At 36.7% G+C, this 20492-nt stretch overlaps 1 protein-coding gene across 2 annotated transcripts in view; it reads left to right on the top strand.

The window, feature by feature from the left end:
- LOC103480654 (zeta-sarcoglycan-like) overlaps window positions 1–20492 on the top strand; it is a 40930-nt gene that overhangs the window by 8313 nt on the left and 12125 nt on the right. For both annotated transcript variants that reach the window (XM_017310606.2, XM_008435682.3), the window contains exons 2-6: window positions 2229–2423; window positions 10289–10390; window positions 16936–17023; window positions 18981–19103; window positions 20207–20279. In XM_017310606.2, coding sequence (XP_017166095.2) covers window positions 2229–2423; window positions 10289–10390; window positions 16936–17023; window positions 18981–19103; window positions 20207–20279 — 581 coding nt within the window. The remainder of the gene's footprint in view (window positions 1–2228; window positions 2424–10288; window positions 10391–16935; window positions 17024–18980; window positions 19104–20206; window positions 20280–20492) is intronic.

Raw genomic sequence — 20492 nt, 5'->3', positions numbered from 1 at the left:
GGCTCACTCTGATTGACATCGCTTTCTGTGATCTCAAAGCTTAGCTTTATTGTAGCTTCTTTTTTTTTCTTCTTTTTTTTTCTCTGTGGCCTGCAGGCATTTCACAGTTTTTCATTGTTCAGTATGAATTGTTTTGATTAATGTAGAAAAAATGGCTAATCTTTGGGATAGGTACATGCTGGGAAGTTATTCTGATACAACAGTATCAGTATTTTGACTGAAATGTGTATAAAGACCTAATTGCATGTTTGCATATCACTTGGAAAAGAGTGACGATTTTGGCAGATACTAGGAAGACTGAAACGAGTGATGGTGTATGTTGGATTTGGAAATGTTGGCAACTTTTTGGTTGGTATTTCTGTATTTTCCAGGTACATAATGTTGTTTTATAGCACACGAAAGTAACTCCTTTTAGTTATTTATTAAAACTCAATATATCAAACATAAAAAAAGCAAACTTCACAATTTGATACCTTGAAATGGGCCTCTGTATTTTAAGAAGCTTCTGATCTACTTGACCCTCCATCTCCATCACAACAATACTTGTCATTATGCCATTTAAAACCGAGAGCAATGGACTAGAAATAGCTCCTGATTAGCTCAGCAGACTCGCAGTTCCACGATGTGTTTGCTAACTGCTGCTGCCACTAGTCTGGAGGAGCTGAGTGGGGTGAAGGGCTGCTCTGTGAGGCAGAAGCTCAGCTGGAAACTGCAATGTTTAATTTAGGCTACGTGTGTTAACATTAGATTCTATTGACTGTTTAAACTGCAAACTCATAAATCATTTAGTCCAGGGGTCCTCAAATCCTAAAATTTCCCTTTGAGTGACTTGCAGGGAGAAATCTAAAAGTTTGTGTCCCTGGTCCAAAATAATCGAATGAATGAATCACCTCCTCGGAATGCAGTCATGTTCTCTGGAGTCCTCTTTATTATCTCTAATGACCTCATTATTTAACTTGAGTGTTGAAGCAGAAACATCTAAAAGTTGCAGGACATTGTCTCTTGAGGCCTGGATTTGAGGAATCCTGATTTGGTCTCTAGTAAAACCTTCAAATGTTGTAATGCCACAGTAGATTTAATATAAATGACTAAATACTTGCAGCAGATAGGATAGGGTAAAATTTCACAGCAGCAGTTTCATTGTAGTTTTTAGAGATAAACCTCTTTAGTATAGAAAGCTCATCACTTGCTACCTGCTCGGGTAGAAAACCTGCAGTTCTTTCAGCCAGCTGAAAAGCAGTGTCCAGCAAAGGGTGGGGGAGGGACGGTGCTGCCCTTCTCTAGTGCTTCCTTTAGCATTGCACTAGGAAGACTTTAAATTGTATGAAATTTAAAAGCATTTTGAAAACTTATTTTGAAACTTTTTAGATTTTTGTGTTATCAGAAACTGGCCAATTATTTGTTGTGAACCTTCTGATGTGATGCCTGTCTTGGAGCAATCTCCCACCTGTACTCATTCCCAGTGGTAACCATCAGCTTCACAAAGCCAGCTTACCGCTCTATCACTGAAAGATTTTCCCATGAGACATTGATTGGCAGGAACTTTCTAAACATTTCAACATGAGCGGAGAAGTAAACAAGTGAGCTGCAGGAAGCTGTCATTCAGGGTAACGTGTTGTTTGCTATTTAAGCACAGACGTTAAAATGTCAACAAGCAATTAGCATAGAAAACAAAACTGTGACAGGTTATTAAATCCATACAAATGACCTCTTTTATGGTGGCCAAACTTGGTACAAAGGTCAGACTTTTATTACTTGTACTAATTGTGCTTAATTAATATGTAGTTTTGATTGCAAAATTAAAATGTGTCAATTTTATTCCCTTCAGTGTGCATGTAATCAGTAATTTTGACAAATGATGCAGCTTTTCTTTTAAAATGGTTCTCCTTTATAACAATTGATTTGTTTCCCTTTTAGGAGCCAATCTAAAACGATAACCATGAAAATAAAAACATTTCTCATTCTGTGACTTGTTACAGCTCAGAAACCATTTAATGAAATTTCAGGCTACAGCAGCCACCAGCTAACAATCAGGCCTCACTTTTTTGTGTTTTTTATTTTTTATGATGTGTCACCACTTAAAAAATAACAGCCATTCCTCAGTGTGGAGCCAATTTGGTGGTGCTTGAAGGTAATGACCACTTGCAACATATGATTGCCTTTGCAAGGAGTGACCATGTACTTGACAGCCACCTAACAAAAGGCTACTCTGCGTGTTTCTTTTCTAGATTACCCAGGAGCAGTTTATCCTGGCCTCGCAGTCCCTGCACCTCCAGCGTCCGGGCTGTGAAGCCGTATATCCAGTGGGGCTGTACGGCTGGAGAAAGAGATGCCTGTATTTCTTCCTGCTGCTGCTCCTGGTCACCATGATAGTAAACCTGGCCCTCACTGTCTGGATTATTAAGGTCATGAATTTTTCAACGGTGAGTTCAGCATGTCCTTTGGAGAAAAGTTTTTGCATTGGTGCTTTGGTTGGGTAATTTTCAAACGTTTCTCGCAGACGGCATTGAGTTTCTTTTTACATAGGAGTTCTGTTAAAGTTTTCAGTTGTCAGAATTTTACTTTTCTGTTTTGCAGCCAACAACTAGTCAAAGCAGAACCAAATGCAACTACATTCTGGAAAATGTCAATGTGAATGCCATTTTAACTACTATCATGCCTACATCAATGTACATATTTACATATCATGCAAATGTCTTCCATTTGTCCTCATGAGCAAATTTTCCACAATGAATACCAGTCGTTTAGTTTTTTTTTTAGTAGTGTTGCTGGTACGCTTTTCACAAAGGACATTTGTGTTTCTAACGATGTTTCTTAACAATAAATATTACAAAACAGGAAAGCCAGTTTCTTGCCCCTTAAACTGTGTGGCATTTGGAGAGAAAAACATTTTTTGGTTGAGCACCAGAGGTCAGTATCTGGGTTGTGTTCCTGAAAAAACTGCCTAAATATTCTCAACAGCTTATTTTATTATAGACTCTATAACTTCATTTAATTAGATGATTGAAGTTTAAGTTGCAGATGTGTCTTGCATTCTTCAGTTAATTATCCTAATTAAATGGGGGCTACTGTAGTGTGTGGTAACGCCACTCTTCAGGAGTGGCGTTACCACTGGTTGCAGAAGCTCATACAGGCGTCTTCTGCATCGAGATTGACTACAATGACGAGGGTCTTTTGTTTTTACAGTGAGGGAGATTCATCACACTGACTCCACCTAAAGTCATGTGACACTAATGGAGGAGAAATCGTTCATAAAGGAAACCACACATTCAACTCTGCTGCTCGACCAATAAATGCCTTTTTCTTCCACATGTGGCTCCATAATACTGGAAATAAACAAGATTTCTTGAAGTGGGAGATTTGTTAAGAAGTAAATTTTGATGCACCTGGGCGTAATAATCTACTACTGTAAAATTCAACATAATTATCAATATTAAGTTGTTGTTTGTTGTTTTTTTTTTATACATTTTAAAAATTATTACAGAGTGATGATATTTAGGGGTGAATCAGAGTCATAGTAGCACTCATTTGGACAGTTAAAAAAATAATAATTGAGAGAACACTGGAAAAAGAGAATGGAGCTCCAATGTAAAAAAAAAAAAAAGTTGAAATGTTACATGTAATTAAATTAAATTTGTCAAACTTGACTTAACATGTCAACTTGATAGACTTAATGTATTGCCTTGGATAAACTTGATTTGATTAATTGTATCAAATTAACCCTATTTTTATAAGTTGAATCACCTGTTTTGTTTTTTCAGTGAAGATGATGTAAACTGACACTCGTTGAATTAACTTTTGATATGCTGTGCTCAAGAGTTTGAGTTTTTAATACTAGCTCTCCCAAGCAGTCACATTGGTCATTTTATTCTGAAATGTTAATTCTAAGAAGGACATTTTTTTTCCATTATATCCAAACACAGTTAAAGTATATTGATAAATATCAGTTTCTTTCCTCACTTTAACCTCATCACAAAGTCCTGGTGGGGAAACTGCATTTTTAAAAGCCCATTGAAGGAAGTTTCTTAACATTGCATATTATGTTTTGGGTTTTGGCCAAACTTCGTTTTATAAAGAGCTGAAAACACTTGGCAGCTGGACCTGCTGACACGGAGACTGTTAATCTGAGACGAAACCAAAACCAGCAGCTCCTCTGGGCTCCAGTGACATTTTCAGGGACAATGCACACTATTAACCATTTTGTCAACAATGTCCCAACGGCAGCAGTTTCCTTTCCTGTGACGGGACTTTTCCTGACCAATGCTACTGCCTCTGCTGTTTCCATCAATCTGTGCCATGAGGAAAATACCTTTTCAATGAACATTTCAGATCCCTGCGGCCCTAATGCCATAAAGGTAGAAATTAAAAAACAAATTCCTTCTTTTAGATGTTGTAGAGTTTGAGCAGCCCGTGTTTCATTCTTGCATCTTGTCATTTATTTATTTTGTCTTAATGAACTGAGAATCAAAATGATCTCAAAGGACATGAAGGTGAGATAAATGTACTCTCGATTATGAACAGGAATTTCTTTTTAAATTTGGGGCATTTCACAATGTAGTAGGAATGAATCATTGTTTTCCAGCGTTATAACGAATTCATTGCCAATTATCACAAAAGCTTGACTGCAGTTGTTGATTCTCGGGGCGGCACAGCCAGCGATTAGATTTAGGGGGCAATTACTTTTCAACATGCTGACATGTTGATCTGAATATGTTTTTCACTCAACAACAAAAAAATTAAACTCCAGTTTTCTTTTTTTCCTCGGGTTATTTTTGCCATTAGATTTAGAACTGATTTAAGAAATGGTTTGTGAAAGGGTAAATTATTTTCTGACTTACACTTGTCATGTTTGAAGTAGAGAAAATCCACAATAAATGTTTTATTGGTTGATGTTTGTTGTACAATCCTGCTCTAAAAATCCTCAAAATATTTGATGTTTAAAATTAAAATCACAGTCCTGTGTGATAATAAAAGCCTGTAAACTTCTAACCAAGGCTGCACTCAAATGAATCTTTACCATCTGTTCATTTCTTAAATCTAAATGAATTGGGAACGGTCTCTTAAGAAGCATTCAGTTTTATTCATATTTGTTAAATTTCACAATGTCCATTTGAGTGTGGTAGATTTTTGTTCTCAACCTGACAATTTAAAGATTTCTTTTCTTTTGTAATGCCTCTCTGAGCAATGTCCTCTTTTCACTCCCATGCTGCCTATGGAACATTCACATCCAGCGCTTCACCTCCCCTTCTCCAGTGACTTTAGCATCTGTCTGCTGACATACAAAGACCCAAGCCCTCCTCCTGCACTCCTTTGATTTCTGCTCTGCTGTCTGTCCTCACTCCCTGCTCTCATATATGATAAAGCTCTCCCTGCTGTTGCTCTGCTTCTATATTCTTCTGTCTCTATCCATTTCTGCTGACAGCTCTATATACCCTTTCAGCACATCCCTCAGGGCCAATCTCATCATACACAACCTCACAAAAGCTGTCCTCTCACAACACTTTGCTTATTGTGCTGGGGCTGGACGTAATCTTGTCCAATTTCAGCTGAATTATCTGTGACCAAAATAATTTCCTGAATCGACGTGATGTAAAACTAACATTTATCTTCTGCTATTTTTGCAGCTTTATATCCCTTTTGATTGGATGTTTTTTTTTTTAAAAAAAAACAGCATGGAGTCAATTTATTTGTAAACCTTTCAGCTGAACAGGGAAAAGTCTGCCTCATCTGTCAGAATAAGCTGAACAGCTGGGTTGCTGAAAATGTGCAACTTTTATGGATGGGTTGTGTATACAGTGGTGTGAAAAATGTTTGCCCCATCCTTATTTCCTTTTTTTTTTTTTTTTTTTTTTGTTGTGCATGTTTGTCACACTTTGGTGTTTCAGAACATCAAGCCAATTCAAATGTTGATCAAAGACAACATGAATAAACACAAAATGCAGTTTTTAAATGTTTGTCATTAAGGGAGGAAAAACACTGACCTGTGTAAAAGAGTGATGAGTTGAATGTTGAAACATGATTTATCACATCTGTGTTCACTTTCTCTAGTCACTTTCAGGCCTGATTACTGCCACACCTGTTCTCAATCGTAGGACCTGCCTGATAAAGTGAAATACACCAAAGGCATCAATCTGACATCCTAACAAATGCGAAAGAAAGTAATTGAAATCTATCAGTCTGTAAACCTTAGAGACTGGGCAAAAATGGCCTGTATGGCAGGGTTCCAGGATGAAAACCATTGCAGAGGAACAAAAAAAAACATTAAGATCCGTCTCAATGTTCCCAGAACTCTTCTTGACGATCCCCAATATGTTTAAGAAAACCATCTTTGGACTGACGAGACAAAAGTTAAACTCTCTAGAATAGCGGTTCTCAACGTGGGCGGTACCGCCCCCCAGGGGGCGTTCAGAGGACAGCAGAGGGCGCTGGCGGACATTTTTACAAAAGGGGGGCGCTGGGTCGAAGGTAAACTTTACACCTTAAATGCACAACAATACCAGTTTAGACTTTGAGCAACTTGGTAAAACTGTCTTGTGTTACATTAAACCATGCTTGGCTGCAACTGTATCGATGGCAGCTCTTCTTCTATTCAGTGTTTGTTAGCCTCTGTTAGCTTCTTGGCGCAGCTCCGTTCTCCTGCTACTGGTAGCTAAAATCACTGTGTATCCCTCTGAAAAATGAACCAATTTAAATAAAGAAATCAAGAAATCCCTCCATGGGTGATGCCACAATAGAGAGCGTTCATTTTATAGCGTTAACACCGGTGCTGTAAGTGGTCCGGTATGAAACGGGGGTGATGGAACAACACAGCACTTTTAAATTTCGATAATCAGAATCCAGAAATTGTTTCCGTTGTTTTAAAAATTTATGTCAGTCTGCCTTTTCCCCATCGATACGCTTCCCGACCGCCCTGCACCTTAGGGGCTTAAAAAAAAAGACGTTCACATTGCGCAAAACTCTGAAACAGGAGAAGCGGGACATAAAACGGAGCGACAAACTAGATGTGAATTATGGCATAAAAACAGAGAATCCGATGCTGAAAAATCAACAGATTAGGCGGCGCAGCAGGAGATGAGATTACTGATGTTGAGCGTCAATAAACGATAAAATAAATCTAGCAACAGGAAAGAAACTAAAGTGGACATAGCAATAAACCAAGAGAGGATAATACTAATCAAATGGAAATGAATGAAGAACAAAATGCAAGAATAAACTAAAAAACTAAAGTAAATACAGAGGAATAAACTGGTATGGCAAGATCTTTCGAGCAATAATTAATACAGAGGACAGTATGGCAAGAATTAACAGACACTATTTCCGCATAAAAAGTAAAATAATATTGTTGAAATGTCATGGGTTTGTTGAGACTACATCTAGTACTCAGAATAAATATATCTTACAGACCATAACGGTAAAGAACTGATCACTTATTTATGTTTTTAATTAGATTTGATATATTTATTTCTTCAATATTATTTTTCATGTCAGTGTTAATGTCATGAGGCTGATGACTCCATGACACTTTCAATTTGACTCATTAGGATTTGATTAAGAACCAGATTTGTTTTTGTAATTTCTGTCCAGTAAAACTATTAATCCATAAATCAATAGACAGGTCTATATAAAGATATAATCCATGTTTCTGTCTCATATTTGTATGGCATTAAAAGGATCTGGAACTTTTGTTTTTCCACTGAAAGATCCGGTTTGCACATTAAATGCCATGTGGGTGAAATTTTATGGATGATACTCTGATGTCCCATTCTCCTGAAGGCAGCACAGAGCTGCACCACCAGAAACTGACAAACACTGAAGAGAAGAAGACTTATGATTAATGTAGTTACAGTTCTATCCATGTTTTAATGTTGCAGAGCTCAGTCGTTTTGCAAATAGTTCAAAGTTTAAACTGGCATTGCTGTACATCTTTTATCTGGTCATTTTGTGCAAGATTTAACAACTAGAAAATGGCACAAAATAATATTTTTTCCATTCTGATTGGCTGCTGCTAGGCCTGCCAATTTTAACTTGAATGTTCATTGCATTTTTCGTAGACACCTGTGAAAATAATTTCTATTCTCATGACTTTTTTGTTCTCTGGGAAATTATTTTTGATGATAAATACAGAAACAAGCATAAAAATCAAAACATCTACAATAGTGATAGTAATATTAATGATAAAATAATGGTCAGTGCAAAGTAGCCTGCAAATTCTTTAGTGGGGGGCGGTGAGGGACCTGGATAAAGGCCAGGGGGGCGCTGACCCAAAAAGGTTGAGAAACACTGCTCTAGAAAGTGTGTCCCATTACATCTGGTGGAAAAAAAGTAACAGCATTTCAGAAAAATGGCATCATACCAAGCAGTAAAATGTGATGGTGATAGTGTCTGGGGTTGGTTTACTGGTTCAGGACCTGGAAGTCTTGCTGTGATGAATGGAACCATGATTTCTGTTATCTACTAAAAATCCTGAAGGAGAATGTCCGGCCATCTGTCCGAGACCTTAAGCTGAAATTAACTTGGGTTCTGCAGCAGGATAATGATCCAAAACACAATAGCATTTTTACTTCTTAATAGCTGCAGAAAAACAAGTTGAGTGGCCTAATCAAAGTTCTGATCTGAATCCCTTTGCAATGCAGTGGTGTGAACTTAAAAAGGTTGTTCATGGTTGAAAACTTTCCAATGTGGCTGAATTGGAACAATTCTGCTAAGATGAGTGAGACAAAACTAAGTTTAGATTTTTTTCTCTCTCTCTTAATAAATGCCTTTAAGAAATGTATTTTTGGTTACTTGTGTTGTCTTTGATCTTTATATTGGTTTTATTTTTTCAAACACAAACCTGTGGGGGAAAAAATTAGAAAATCAGGATTAGGGGAAACATTTTATCTCCATCTTTCTGTAATTCTAGCATCAGGTTGTTGCATGTGTAAAGACTCTTGCTTATCTGTTTGAATTTTATCTGAATATGTGAGCGAAGCTGAAATAAGTTTAATGAGAGCTGTTAAATTAGGCCTCAAAATAATAAAAAAAAACATTCCTGTTCATTGCTGAGTTCGTGTTAACTGAGAACACCGAGTCTTAATGAGCCGCGCTAACTAGAAAACCAGACTGTGAGAATATCTATAGACTGTGACCTTTTGTCTGTGTGTGAATCAAAATTGGCGAATTTGAGCAGAACTGGAGAAAATTGATGTCATTTAAGGACATGGAAAATGCCCATTAAGGTGGTTCTAAATATTCTAAAAAGTCTTGCCAGAGACGAGACCTGGAAACCTCTTGAACATGGAGGGTGCTGCTGCTTTCTCTGTCCCAGGATTAAAAAATATTTTACAGGAGTTTTTGAATTGACTAACATTCACACTGCTAATTAAGGCCTCTCAATCAAGGATGACGACGAATATCAAGCAGCGGCTGGAAAGTTTGCAGTCTGACTGGCAGATTTCTGGTTATTGTCGTCTTTTGCCTAAGAAGCAGTTCTGCTGCTCTGTTTCCGTATCATCCTCTGCTGTGTTTCAGAATCTAACTTTAATCATAAGTGTATTAAAACCCAAAACAGACTGTCCAGTCATGATTGCACTGAAAAATCTGAGACATTTCTGATTGACATTCTGCTGATGCAACAAGTGGGACATCTTCCATCATACACTATCATAGGAGTGACATGTTCAGGTCCTGTAGGAATTTTGGAATCGTGCCATGTGCAGGGTTTAAGGAAGAGACGTGGAGATTTAGTTGAAGTATTTTGAAGCCAGAATTAAACATCAGTTCAAACAACTGTACTTGGGTTTGTATTTGATCATGTCACCAATCCAAGTTCTGGATGAAGACTTGGTCTGTTACCCTCAAATGAAAGAAAATTGGTCAACATGTTTGAAGATAATCCAGGAGTCACAGAGGCTTGAACCCAAGAAAAATACTTGAACCTGCTAAAAACATTGCTGTTCTTCCTCACAGTACAACAGTTTTTACATTGGTTGCACTGAGAAGGTGCAACAAGAAGAGTTTCTGTTCAAAATTAACATTTTCAACCTCAACTACCTGATCTTTCTTATTTTTTCTTTTGAAATGGAAAATAATGGTCATATTTCAGCTATCTATGCCTCTTGTCCATACATTTATGGATTAATGTTATCACTACTAAATCTGCCAACAATAAAACATAAAAATGTTTGCATCAAGCTTTAAAAATGTGCCACTCTGTTCTCAATCATAATGCAGTTGCTTTCTACAAAGCTGTGATTGTTTGAATCAAAACTGTACAATCAGCACAGCCCATCCCGATGTTGTATTTCAGGACGGGATGGGAAACCTGCAGCTGAACCAGGACGGCCTTCACCTGGAGGGAGTCGGCGAGTTTCAGATGCCTCTGTATGTGAGCGAGATCCGGTCCAGAAGGGTAAGTAGCTGTCATTACTCACCAATGTGAAGATCTCTTTAATCGCGTCTCTGAAACGAACATGAAAAGACTTTTCCCGAAGCTGAAGACGGGCATTGATCGTTTGGTGTTTTAGAGTGGATGAATTTCAATCAATCCATGGTCAGCAAAGGCCAAATCAAGTAGCCCTTTGAAGTTGGCTTATGTTGAGACATTCTCCTCACCTTTGTCCACTCACGTCCTGCCGTCCTCCAGCAGACGCCCCTCCTCCCATCACCAGGACACTATAGGAACTATAGAATGGGGGGTGGACATGAAGCTGCTTGCTGGATTTCCAATCAAGCCCCTGCAGTAAATCCTTTTGCTTCCAGTTCCTACTCCCCACTTTTTTTTCTTCTTTGATGCTTAGTAAGAATATCCAGCTCAGTTTCCACATAAAAGTTGATCCACATTTCCTGCTCCCACGCAAATCAGACTCTCTGTTGGATCATCCTCCTTTTCAGTGATTAGGCATGGCGCTGCAAGCAATTTCAAGCTCTGGAAGCAGGGGCTTCCCTGCTAATTTGAATTTTAGGAACGTCGATTGGGGAAGTTGCTCAGTCGTGGGTCCAATTTGCCAGAGCAGAGTTAGAAATGAGTCAGATTATGCCAGTTTGAGTCAAATGACTTGCTCGTTTATATTTTTAGTAACGAATGAGAGCGCAACCTCCACCTAACGTTTAGAGGGCAGTCCCAGAGGTCTGCTCCTGTTGCAGAACAACCTGCGGGCATTTTTACTGTCTTCTTTTACAAACGATGCTCTGAGTTGCCCTCTTATCTTCCACTGGCAGGCATTTGCGCAAGAAACTCAATGAGTAACTCGGGTCAATTACACCGAAGAGATCAATTCACTGATTTGTTTTACTGTGATAATCTTCCTTGAAATAGAAAACCAATAGCAAAAGCGGCAGGGAACATAGCTGTGCAGTGTAAAAGAAATGTAAAATACCAACCTGCAGCCTCCAGATTTTTGAGCTGTCAAAGTTCTTCTGCAGTAAAATATTCCCAGATCATGACATTTCCTCCTTCATGCTCAAGCTTTTATGAATTTACAGCAAATATTGTTTTGGTACACCTGTGTGTAATTTTAGTTTTTGTTTTTCTTTTAGGTGAGAATAAATGTGGCGTTCTAATTATTTCTGAACATCAAATTTTTAAATTACAATTAAATTTTAAACTGTCCTCTACAAACACTTTTTAAGACATTATGTTGTCTTACATTTTAATTGTTTAGTTACATTTTTAAGTATTTCCATAACTGAAATACAAAATCTGTGTTCAGCTGTGTTGGTGCATCAACATGAAGATGAACAAAACAGAAAATGATGTCATCTCTAAAAGCCTGTGTTTTTTCTGTCATGTTTGAAGATGTTTTTATGACTTCTCAATGAAGTTAATTACCAAAAATCAAGTGAAACTTTATGATTTGAAATTTTAAGATCTTTTAATATCCAAAAATAAACCAAGTAAGAAACAATTCTTGAAGCTACTCAACAAATTTTTCCTTAAACATTTGAGTAAAGAGGATAGAAGACAAGTCTTAGTTGACTAGATTTAGTTACCAATCTCAGAGCAAGTAGCTTTCCCTTTGTTTCAGCCTAGCAATGTTTATGCAAAAGCATTTCACAAAGAAAATGAGATTTCAAGAGCTTTTATGATGGAATGCCCTGCAAAGGTATTAACACTTGAGGTTTTTCACATTACAACCACAAACTTTAATGAATTTTATTAGGATTTTACGTGACAGAACAAAACAAGGTGGAGAAAACCTCAAAAACTGTCTTTAAGGAATATGAAAAACTAGAGTGAAGTAGCATATTGAAAATCTCTGTATAATGATGCACCACTTTGTGTTGGTCTATCATGTTAAACCCCAAGAAAATACATCGATGTTTGTGATTAGGATGTGACAAAATATGAAATACTTCTTTGAAAAACACTATTTTGCAGACTGGTTGCGTTTGTGTTCATTGCCATTTTAGTTTTAATTAACAGGTGTGTAGATTTCAGTCGTGGCACAATTTATGCTAAATTGAATGTCTATAAAGTTTAAACTTTTAATTGAGCTGCACCTTATAAACCCTCCTAGTTGAAGCTAAAGGGGAAAAACGGAATGTTCTGTACTTGCGTATTGGTGCCATGTTACAATTAAACACTTCTGCTTGAATTTCTCCAGTCAGGAGATTTTTTTTATTTTTTTTATATTTTTTTAAAACTTTTATTAGGAAGGCAGCTGCAAAGATCCAGGCATTTTTAATATTTTAACGTTGCAGTTTTATTCACTATGCACATATGAAATATTTCTATTTTTAGGTTTGATTTTTATGTTCATTGCCTGAAATAAAAACATATTTTAGTCATCCCTTTCTCCAACAAACTTTAATTGCAATTTAAAATACAGGCGAGTTTATAAATAACTTCATTGTATTAAAGCCAGATTATTGTTTTTAAAAATGGTAAAATGAGGCAACACTTTACCCAAATAGTTGATCAAGTTTGTGATGTTCAAGTTGCTAGCTCTTATTATTGGCTCTAGAGAGTCTGACTGATCTGTGAACAGCTGCAGGTTCCCTGCAAAGGTATCAACCTTTTCTACTTCAGTCATTCTTGCCTTGCTTGCTTGATGGCTGTCAGAGAAAGACGGTGAGCTGTATTCCTAATTTTCCTGCTGGAAAAGACGGTTTAAAATACAGGATTGTTAAAGACTCCAAGCTGAAAAGCCTTCATTCTTGAGCTGGCTAACACCGTTACGTTTCACTGCAAGGAAGAGTTTTATATTAGGCTGCAGAGAAAGTGAGTGACATAAGTATTGAACACATCAACGCTCATCTCGGTTTGAATCATTTTAATGGGGTCATTGACATAAAATTCCAATCAAATGTCAGCCAAAACCAAAGTTATCCTCACTCACGAAGAAATCAAAGCAACCTACTCCACAAATGAAGAATCAGTTTATTGGCTTATTTAATAAAAACTAACGGCCTACATAAAGGCTTGTCATTACAAATAGCACTTCATTTCTAAACTTCTTAATGTTCCAGTGAGTGGTATTGGAAACATAATCCAAAAGTAAAAGGAAGAAAATTTCACTATAAAATGGCTGTGGCTTAGTGCCGCTTGTTGGATTTCTGACGGGATTCAGAAGAATAATCAAACAAGCCTGTACAGGAGTGAAAGGGTGCACTCGCATAGAGCTTAAAAAAAAACATAGAAATGAAAGGTGAAAGTAATGCACTCTACTGTAATGGCCAAAATCACTGCGCAGGTCTCCACTGCTGAAGATGAAGCATGTTTAGTTGTATAAAGTTTGCTGTAGTAGATTTGGACAAGCTATAGAATTACTGGGAGAATGTTGTCTGGTCTGTTGGAAGGAAGAATCATTAGCCTACAAACACAGTGCTAACAGGTGAAACATCATGTTGTGGGCTGTCTTACAGCATATGGTACTGGCAGACGCTATACGGAGAAATGTACTGGGACGTTCTTTATAAGAATCTGAGTGTCAATAAATTCCAAAGACATCACTTCATCATGTAACATGGCTGGAAAAGCCAAGTCAGCCGTCTGACTTGTATCCAACTGAACAAAATCTATGGAAAGGACTTAAGATAAGATTGCAGAGAAATTATCTTCAAAACCTTCCAGAGTCAAAGATGGTTTGTGTGGAAGAACGAGTCAGAATTAAACCCAAGTTCAGCATTTAAGTTTCTTCATGAATGAGAGATTTTGATGTAATCTGCAAACTATTACACCCACTTCTGTTGTGAATTATTTCAGTTACCTCATAAGAAACATGTAAACTGTTGAGCAGTTTACATGTTTATTTTACCCACTGTGTGTTTGCATCCTGGGTACAAAAGTGATTTAAATGAGGAAATTAAAACGTAAACAATCCTTGTAAAAATAGGAAATGTTTTTGTTTTGACAGAAAATAATTAAAATACAAATGAATTTCTGCACAAATTAATGCTGCTAAATCCTGAGTGGCAATCTTTCTCCCCTTTGAATCTCTGCGTTTAATTTAATGCTCACTGTCTGAATTAGCAGCGTCGCATGCAACTGCTTTCCTTTAAACTGACTTCTTGAAGTGGCGTGCCACACTTTTGCTTTTGGCTGAGATGTTGTTGTTTATATGCGGGGAAGCATCCTTTGCTCAAGTAAATTCTCAGTCTGATTCAGTCGCTGTGCACCTACTCTCCCCATTTATGTGCTTTCTCTTTGATCCCAAGTTGACCTTCTGGAACAGAAACGGTGACTGAAGATGCTTTTATGTGATCTTAGAGCTTGGAAGAGCAAGAACCTCTCCAACAAAGCCCCTGGGGAAACCGTTTAAGGCCTATAAACTCTTTAAAGGAGCACCATAAATCAAGAATGCTAATTTCTTTATGATGCTGCACTCCTTTGGTAAAGTTGTTTGTATCGAATCTTGTTTTTTTTTTTATTAAAGAAGCAAGCAGATAATAAACATGAACCAAATGACCTTTGCAAAGTTTTATGCAGCACAAAGCTGAGATAATAGCACACTTGGGGCAATAATTAGCACCCCTAGGACACCATTAGATGAACCTTTAGGGCTGCCATATAAGTTTAGCATTTGCTAAACTTTTTCTCACACCTTGCATAGCATCAGGTAGCAATATTTGGAACTGTGAATCCAGGGATAAAGAGGTGAATTTTGTCAAATTGCAAGGATGCCGGTGTTTTAAAATCCCTCCACGTTTCCTCTAAAGTCAGAATAAGTCTTATCGTCAAAAAGCTGAGCAGAGTTTCAAATACACCAACATATTTTCTTTATGCTAATTTATGCCAAAGGTCAGTGCATTTCCTTTTGTTGTGAGCTTTCAGTTAAAATATGTAAAATTTCTCGCGTTAGTCCAAATCATATTTATGGAAATAAAGAAAGAACTCCTTGAAGAATAGAACAAAAAGAAATACTCTCCAATAAGAACTCCAAGTAAACTGAACACATCTTTATAAGTTTGTGCTTCAAAATCAGATTAAATATATAGATTTTATTTTAAATATCTTAATGAATGTATTGGTATTAATTGGGCCTGTCACAATAAGCAGCACATCAATTAATTGCATGATAAAATACTCATTTTCATGTTTGCTCCCTTTCACAAAAGGCTTTTCATTGTCATAATAAGTGGACTTAATTTATAACTTAGTTTTTTTCAGTCTTTTTTTAAACGGAACCTACTGCACCGTTTAAGAAAAAAGACCTCCATCAAATTGAAAGTCTAAGCTTTGTAACTGTATGAGTTTATTCAATATGTAAAGGAACATTAAAGACAAATAAACAGGAATATAAATAGATTAGACTCGTACCGGTTTAATTTCTGAAAATGATCATTTCCTTATCACAACTTGTTTTAGCCCCTGGTTGGAGTCCATCAATGTGAGACGCCTTGAATGAAATCTGAATCGAATGCTGATTATCTAATTTAAGTTATATGCTGTGAAAAACATTTTTGTACACTCTCTGAGGAGTTTCCAACCGATTTGTTCCATTTTCTCTTTGCCACCGTGGTTTATATGTCCTTTTGCAGTAGACTCTCTGTCTAGTCTCTGTGGTGAAATTGTAACATTTTTTTATGATACTGTGACAGGCTTTTGTGTTGCTGTTTGCTTTGCTGCCTGCAGATGCTTGAAAATCGATTAGAATAACCTTCACATGTTGTTTGGAAACCAGAGTAAAATTAGTCGCTCTGTCAATGAGCTTTCGGATCTGTCTGTTTTTTTACATAAATCAATTTTTGTCTTGACAATATCATCAAATCTCAATGGTATCAAAGATTTTGACTTTCAATTAAACAGTCTTTTCAGACAACAAAGACATTTAAACAATGTTGCTGAGTTAAGCATATCCATCCACCAACTCTCGAATGATTAACAAAAGAGCAGACTGCAATGATATTTCTAATTATTGTGCATCTTTTAACATACACAAATATGGTTACACACCTTCAGTTTCACTAACATGAATACTAAGTCAAAATGCAAATCATTTTTGCTGTCTTATTCTCTATTTCATGCACACTGGCGATCTATAAAAGTGGTTAAAAAAGACAATTTTGCAAAACAAAATCTCACAACCTGAAATTATTCCCTGCACTGTGAGCTGCTTTTTGCAGAAATGCCTGGGATAAAATAGCTGCCTGGACTCGGAGGCTGATCAGTATTCACACAGTGACACAGAAATGTGCCATCATTCAAATGTCAAAAAGCCAGAAAATTACTAAATACAAAGCTGCCAGGCAGCAGAACAGGTCTGCATCTTAAGAGTCTTTAGTTAAAAGACGTAGACGCCTACACTTGTCACATCTTTGGCTCCCCCACCAGCTTCTTATGTCTTGAGACCTCAAAATCTAAGAGAGTCTGAGTGTGAGACGTTTTTATCGTACACTTCAAGTGACTTTAAACATTTGTTTTATATCGTGTTCACTCTAATTGCTACTTTTACTTCGTTTCAAGTGCTTTAAAATAAATACATTTTGTGTTGTCTCCATTTTATGCCCATCCAGGACAGTTTGTTGGTCTTGCGGTCAGAAAAGAATGTAACACTGAATGCCAGAAACCACCAAGGCCAGTTGACCGGTCAGCTTACAGTGGGTGAGTTTCCAGTTTCAGCTAATTATTATTCCAGCAGGACCTGACTGAATATTAACATAGTCGTGTTCAATGAGTTGGAATTAATGTTAAAATGTACATTTATTTCAGTAACTCGATTCACCAACTGAAACCCATTATTTATTCATTTTTTGTTCGTGATTTTTTTTATATATAGCTAATGAAAACCCAATATTAAACTTCTTTGATTAAGATGTTACAGCAAACTGGCAAAACTGATTTTTAATCCAGAAAAGTGGTCTTGATGAAGAGTATGCATTATTCCTGTTTAAATGTACCTTTAATCTGAAAAACGAGTCTTGTTAGAAGATATATCCTAATTTATTGAATATGGATTTATTTTAATAAGAAATGTATTGATCAGAATTTTGTGGCCATTTCTTATATCCAATTTTTGTAAAGCTTTAATGCAGCTGAAAAGAACAGAGTTATGGTAACATTTTTATTTTTATTTTGTACTTTATATTGATGACTAGCTTAGCGGTTTAAGTTTCTAGTTCTACAGAAACAGCACTTTTGTCTGTATCTCCCATAAAATGTAGATCATCACTTTAACTTTGAGATTTTAGAAAAAGTTGCAAACATGTTGAAATTGAGTATGTTGTATGACAGTTTGAAAGCTGAAAATGATAAAACAGACCAACTATAGTGTACTCAGTGAGTCTGAAGGAACCTCCGATATGTGTCTACACGTGGTAGAAAATTGCAGTTTCCTTTCTAAAGAGCTTCTTGGGGCTCTGTGCTTCTGTGGCTTCAGTTTTAAACACCTCATTGGTAATGAAAGAGCTGACTTATTGACTCCCAGCCACAGTAAATGCTTCCTCACCAAATATTGTGTTCTGCATGATCTGAAAGCGATTAATAATTGTTTTCACTGATTAAAAAAACCGATTCGCTGTTTAAGTTTCAGATTGAGGTTAAACACAGATTTCTTGGTGTCCATTTCTTATTAGCATTTTTAATCAGAAGTCTCCCTTTTAGTTTGTTGCATAATTCTCTTTTTTCTTTACAAATAATAACCCCTAAGCCACTTATTGAAAGGGCAGTAGATTCATCTTACCATTAAGTTCAACCATCAGTCAGCCTCAACGACCAAATTACCAATTACAGTGATTAATGACCACTGGAGAACAAATGACCTGCTTCTTAACATTAATAGCTATTGATCTTTGTCAACATAAGTAGAACGTTGATGCTAATTTGATAAGACTGTTGATATGACACATTGTGGTCAAGCTTGACCTTTCTTTAAAAATCAGAGCCATTTTTCCCCCTCTGAAGGCCAGTTGATGGTACAACAATGTAGCCATTAGAAATATATTCATCCACATCTGGAAGAATGTAAAACTCTGAAGAACAGGAGACAAGGTGATATGAGCAGAGTTATTTACTGATTTGTGTAAATATTGTAAAATTATATAGTCTATTACCTCCTGTTCTTATTATGAACATAAATGTCACAGTAACCATAGATACAGCTTCAAATATATGCATTTTTTGTACCCATTTATTTGATTAAAATGTTCCTTGGTGAGTTGCACCTCAGCTACACAGTTTATCAAGCTTTTGGATTTATTGTGGCTACATATTTCAGAATTTTTGTTGTACAAAATCCATTTCAGTGATTGCATTTCTCTGCTTATTCTGCTTTTAGGTATACATTACATTTCAATGAGGTTGGGATCAGTGCTTTGGAGTTTCATATTCTCTGTTTAATCATTTCAAAACAAGTTTTGATGTACTTTTTTGGGCCATTATCTTGCTGGAACAGGTTTGAAAAATTTTAAAAATTGTAATTAATGTAAAAGAAATTGTTCTTTTTTGTAGTTTACTTCAACGGTAAACTACAAACTTTACTGTTGAAGTACAATCAGCACATAAAGATAAAAGTGTAGTTTGCTATCACACAGAGTTAAAATATTCATTTTTCGGTGTGTAGGTCCTGAAGGTGTGGAGGCTCAGTGTCAGAGGCTGGAGGTGCGAAGCAGCGATGGTGGCAGACTCCTGTTCTCTGCAGATGGGGAAGAAGTCACAATGACAACAGAAAAGTTTACTGTCACAGGTAAACTTTGAAGCTGTCTCACCTGAATTTCAAACGAGAAGCAATTATGCCCTTTCTTTGAATTAAAAAAAATTATTGGATTCTTTGAGTAGAAATTAGATATTTTGGACACTATTCTTTCTTCAAACTTCTCAAACCTGATAAATCAGTTGACAACATTTTACAGCTACTTTAAATGTAAATGTGAAAACTATTTTGGTGTATGCTCACAAAGATATTTTGGGCATCTTGCATCACAGTGCAAGGACTTGTTCTTTACACAGATTCATTTTTTGTGCAATCAGAAGTGCACAATGGAGCAAAGTCATTATGTCACTGACAAGATGCCTCTGTTGAATCTTCTTCTACTACATCCTGCACTTTAGGGAGACAATTTACCACTACAAATTAAGGTTTTTGTCCTGTCATCCCTGCAGAGAGATGCATTCATTACTAGTTTGATATCAGAAACAATGGTAATTTCTGTTTTAGTTGAAAGTCAGATTTTCTTATTTATGCAATAAGATCGAATTCTGATGGTTGTGATTTAATTGAACCAGTTGCTGTAAAATACTGCAAAATATCTATTTTTTTAAAGCATAAAATAGAAATATAGAGCAAAGTGCAAATCCCACAGATTTCAGACTTGCAACCAGAACACTCTCCACCCTCTGTGACTTCATTTACACAACGGGAACATGGGACAGAGATCCAATTTTAGTTGCCTCCAAGTTTATGCTCTATATTCAGTTAAACATAATAAAATTGAAAGGTGATGGTCTAAACCAGGGGTGTCAAACTCCAGTCCTCGAGGGCCGGTGTCCTGCAACTTTTAGAAGTGCCTCTGCTGCACCACACCTGAATAGAATAATTAAGTAATTAGCAAGGCTCTGGAGAACTGAGGAGGTAATTAAGCCATTTGATTCAGGTGTTTTGTACCTGTGGCACATCTAAAAACTGCAGGACAGCGGCCCTTCAGGACTGGAGTTTGACACCCCTGGTCTAAACAATATAGCCAGCTTTTGGTATCTTTTGAAAGGCCTAAACCTGGTAAAGCAAAACTAAGCTCTGCAAAAACAGCCACATTTTCTGAATTAAATTCTAAGATTAAATTTCATCGGCAGGTTCTGAAGGTGCCGTGTTTGGACACTCGGTGGAGACTCCGCTGCTCCAGGCACCGACGTCTGAGGATCTGAGGTGAGTTGATGTTTGGTGTCATTAAAGCTTAATGTCATCTGTTAATATCCTGTTAAATTAAAATTAAGATTCTTAAATATCAAAGATTAATGCTCTGTGGCATTTCAAAGTCGATGGCCAGGCTTTTGAAGAAAAAAAAAAAAAAGTCTGACAGGAACCATTAGTCACCACTATCATTATCTCAAACACCATATTGTAGACTCGGGCATCTAC

The sequence above is a fragment of the Poecilia reticulata genome, chromosome 18, assembly GCF_904066995.2.
Source record: "Poecilia reticulata chromosome 18, P_reticulata-male-v2, whole genome shotgun sequence".
Lineage (NCBI taxonomy): Eukaryota > Metazoa > Chordata > Actinopteri > Cyprinodontiformes > Poeciliidae > Poecilia > Poecilia reticulata.
This window is presented reverse-complemented; position numbering and strand designations above follow the sequence as displayed.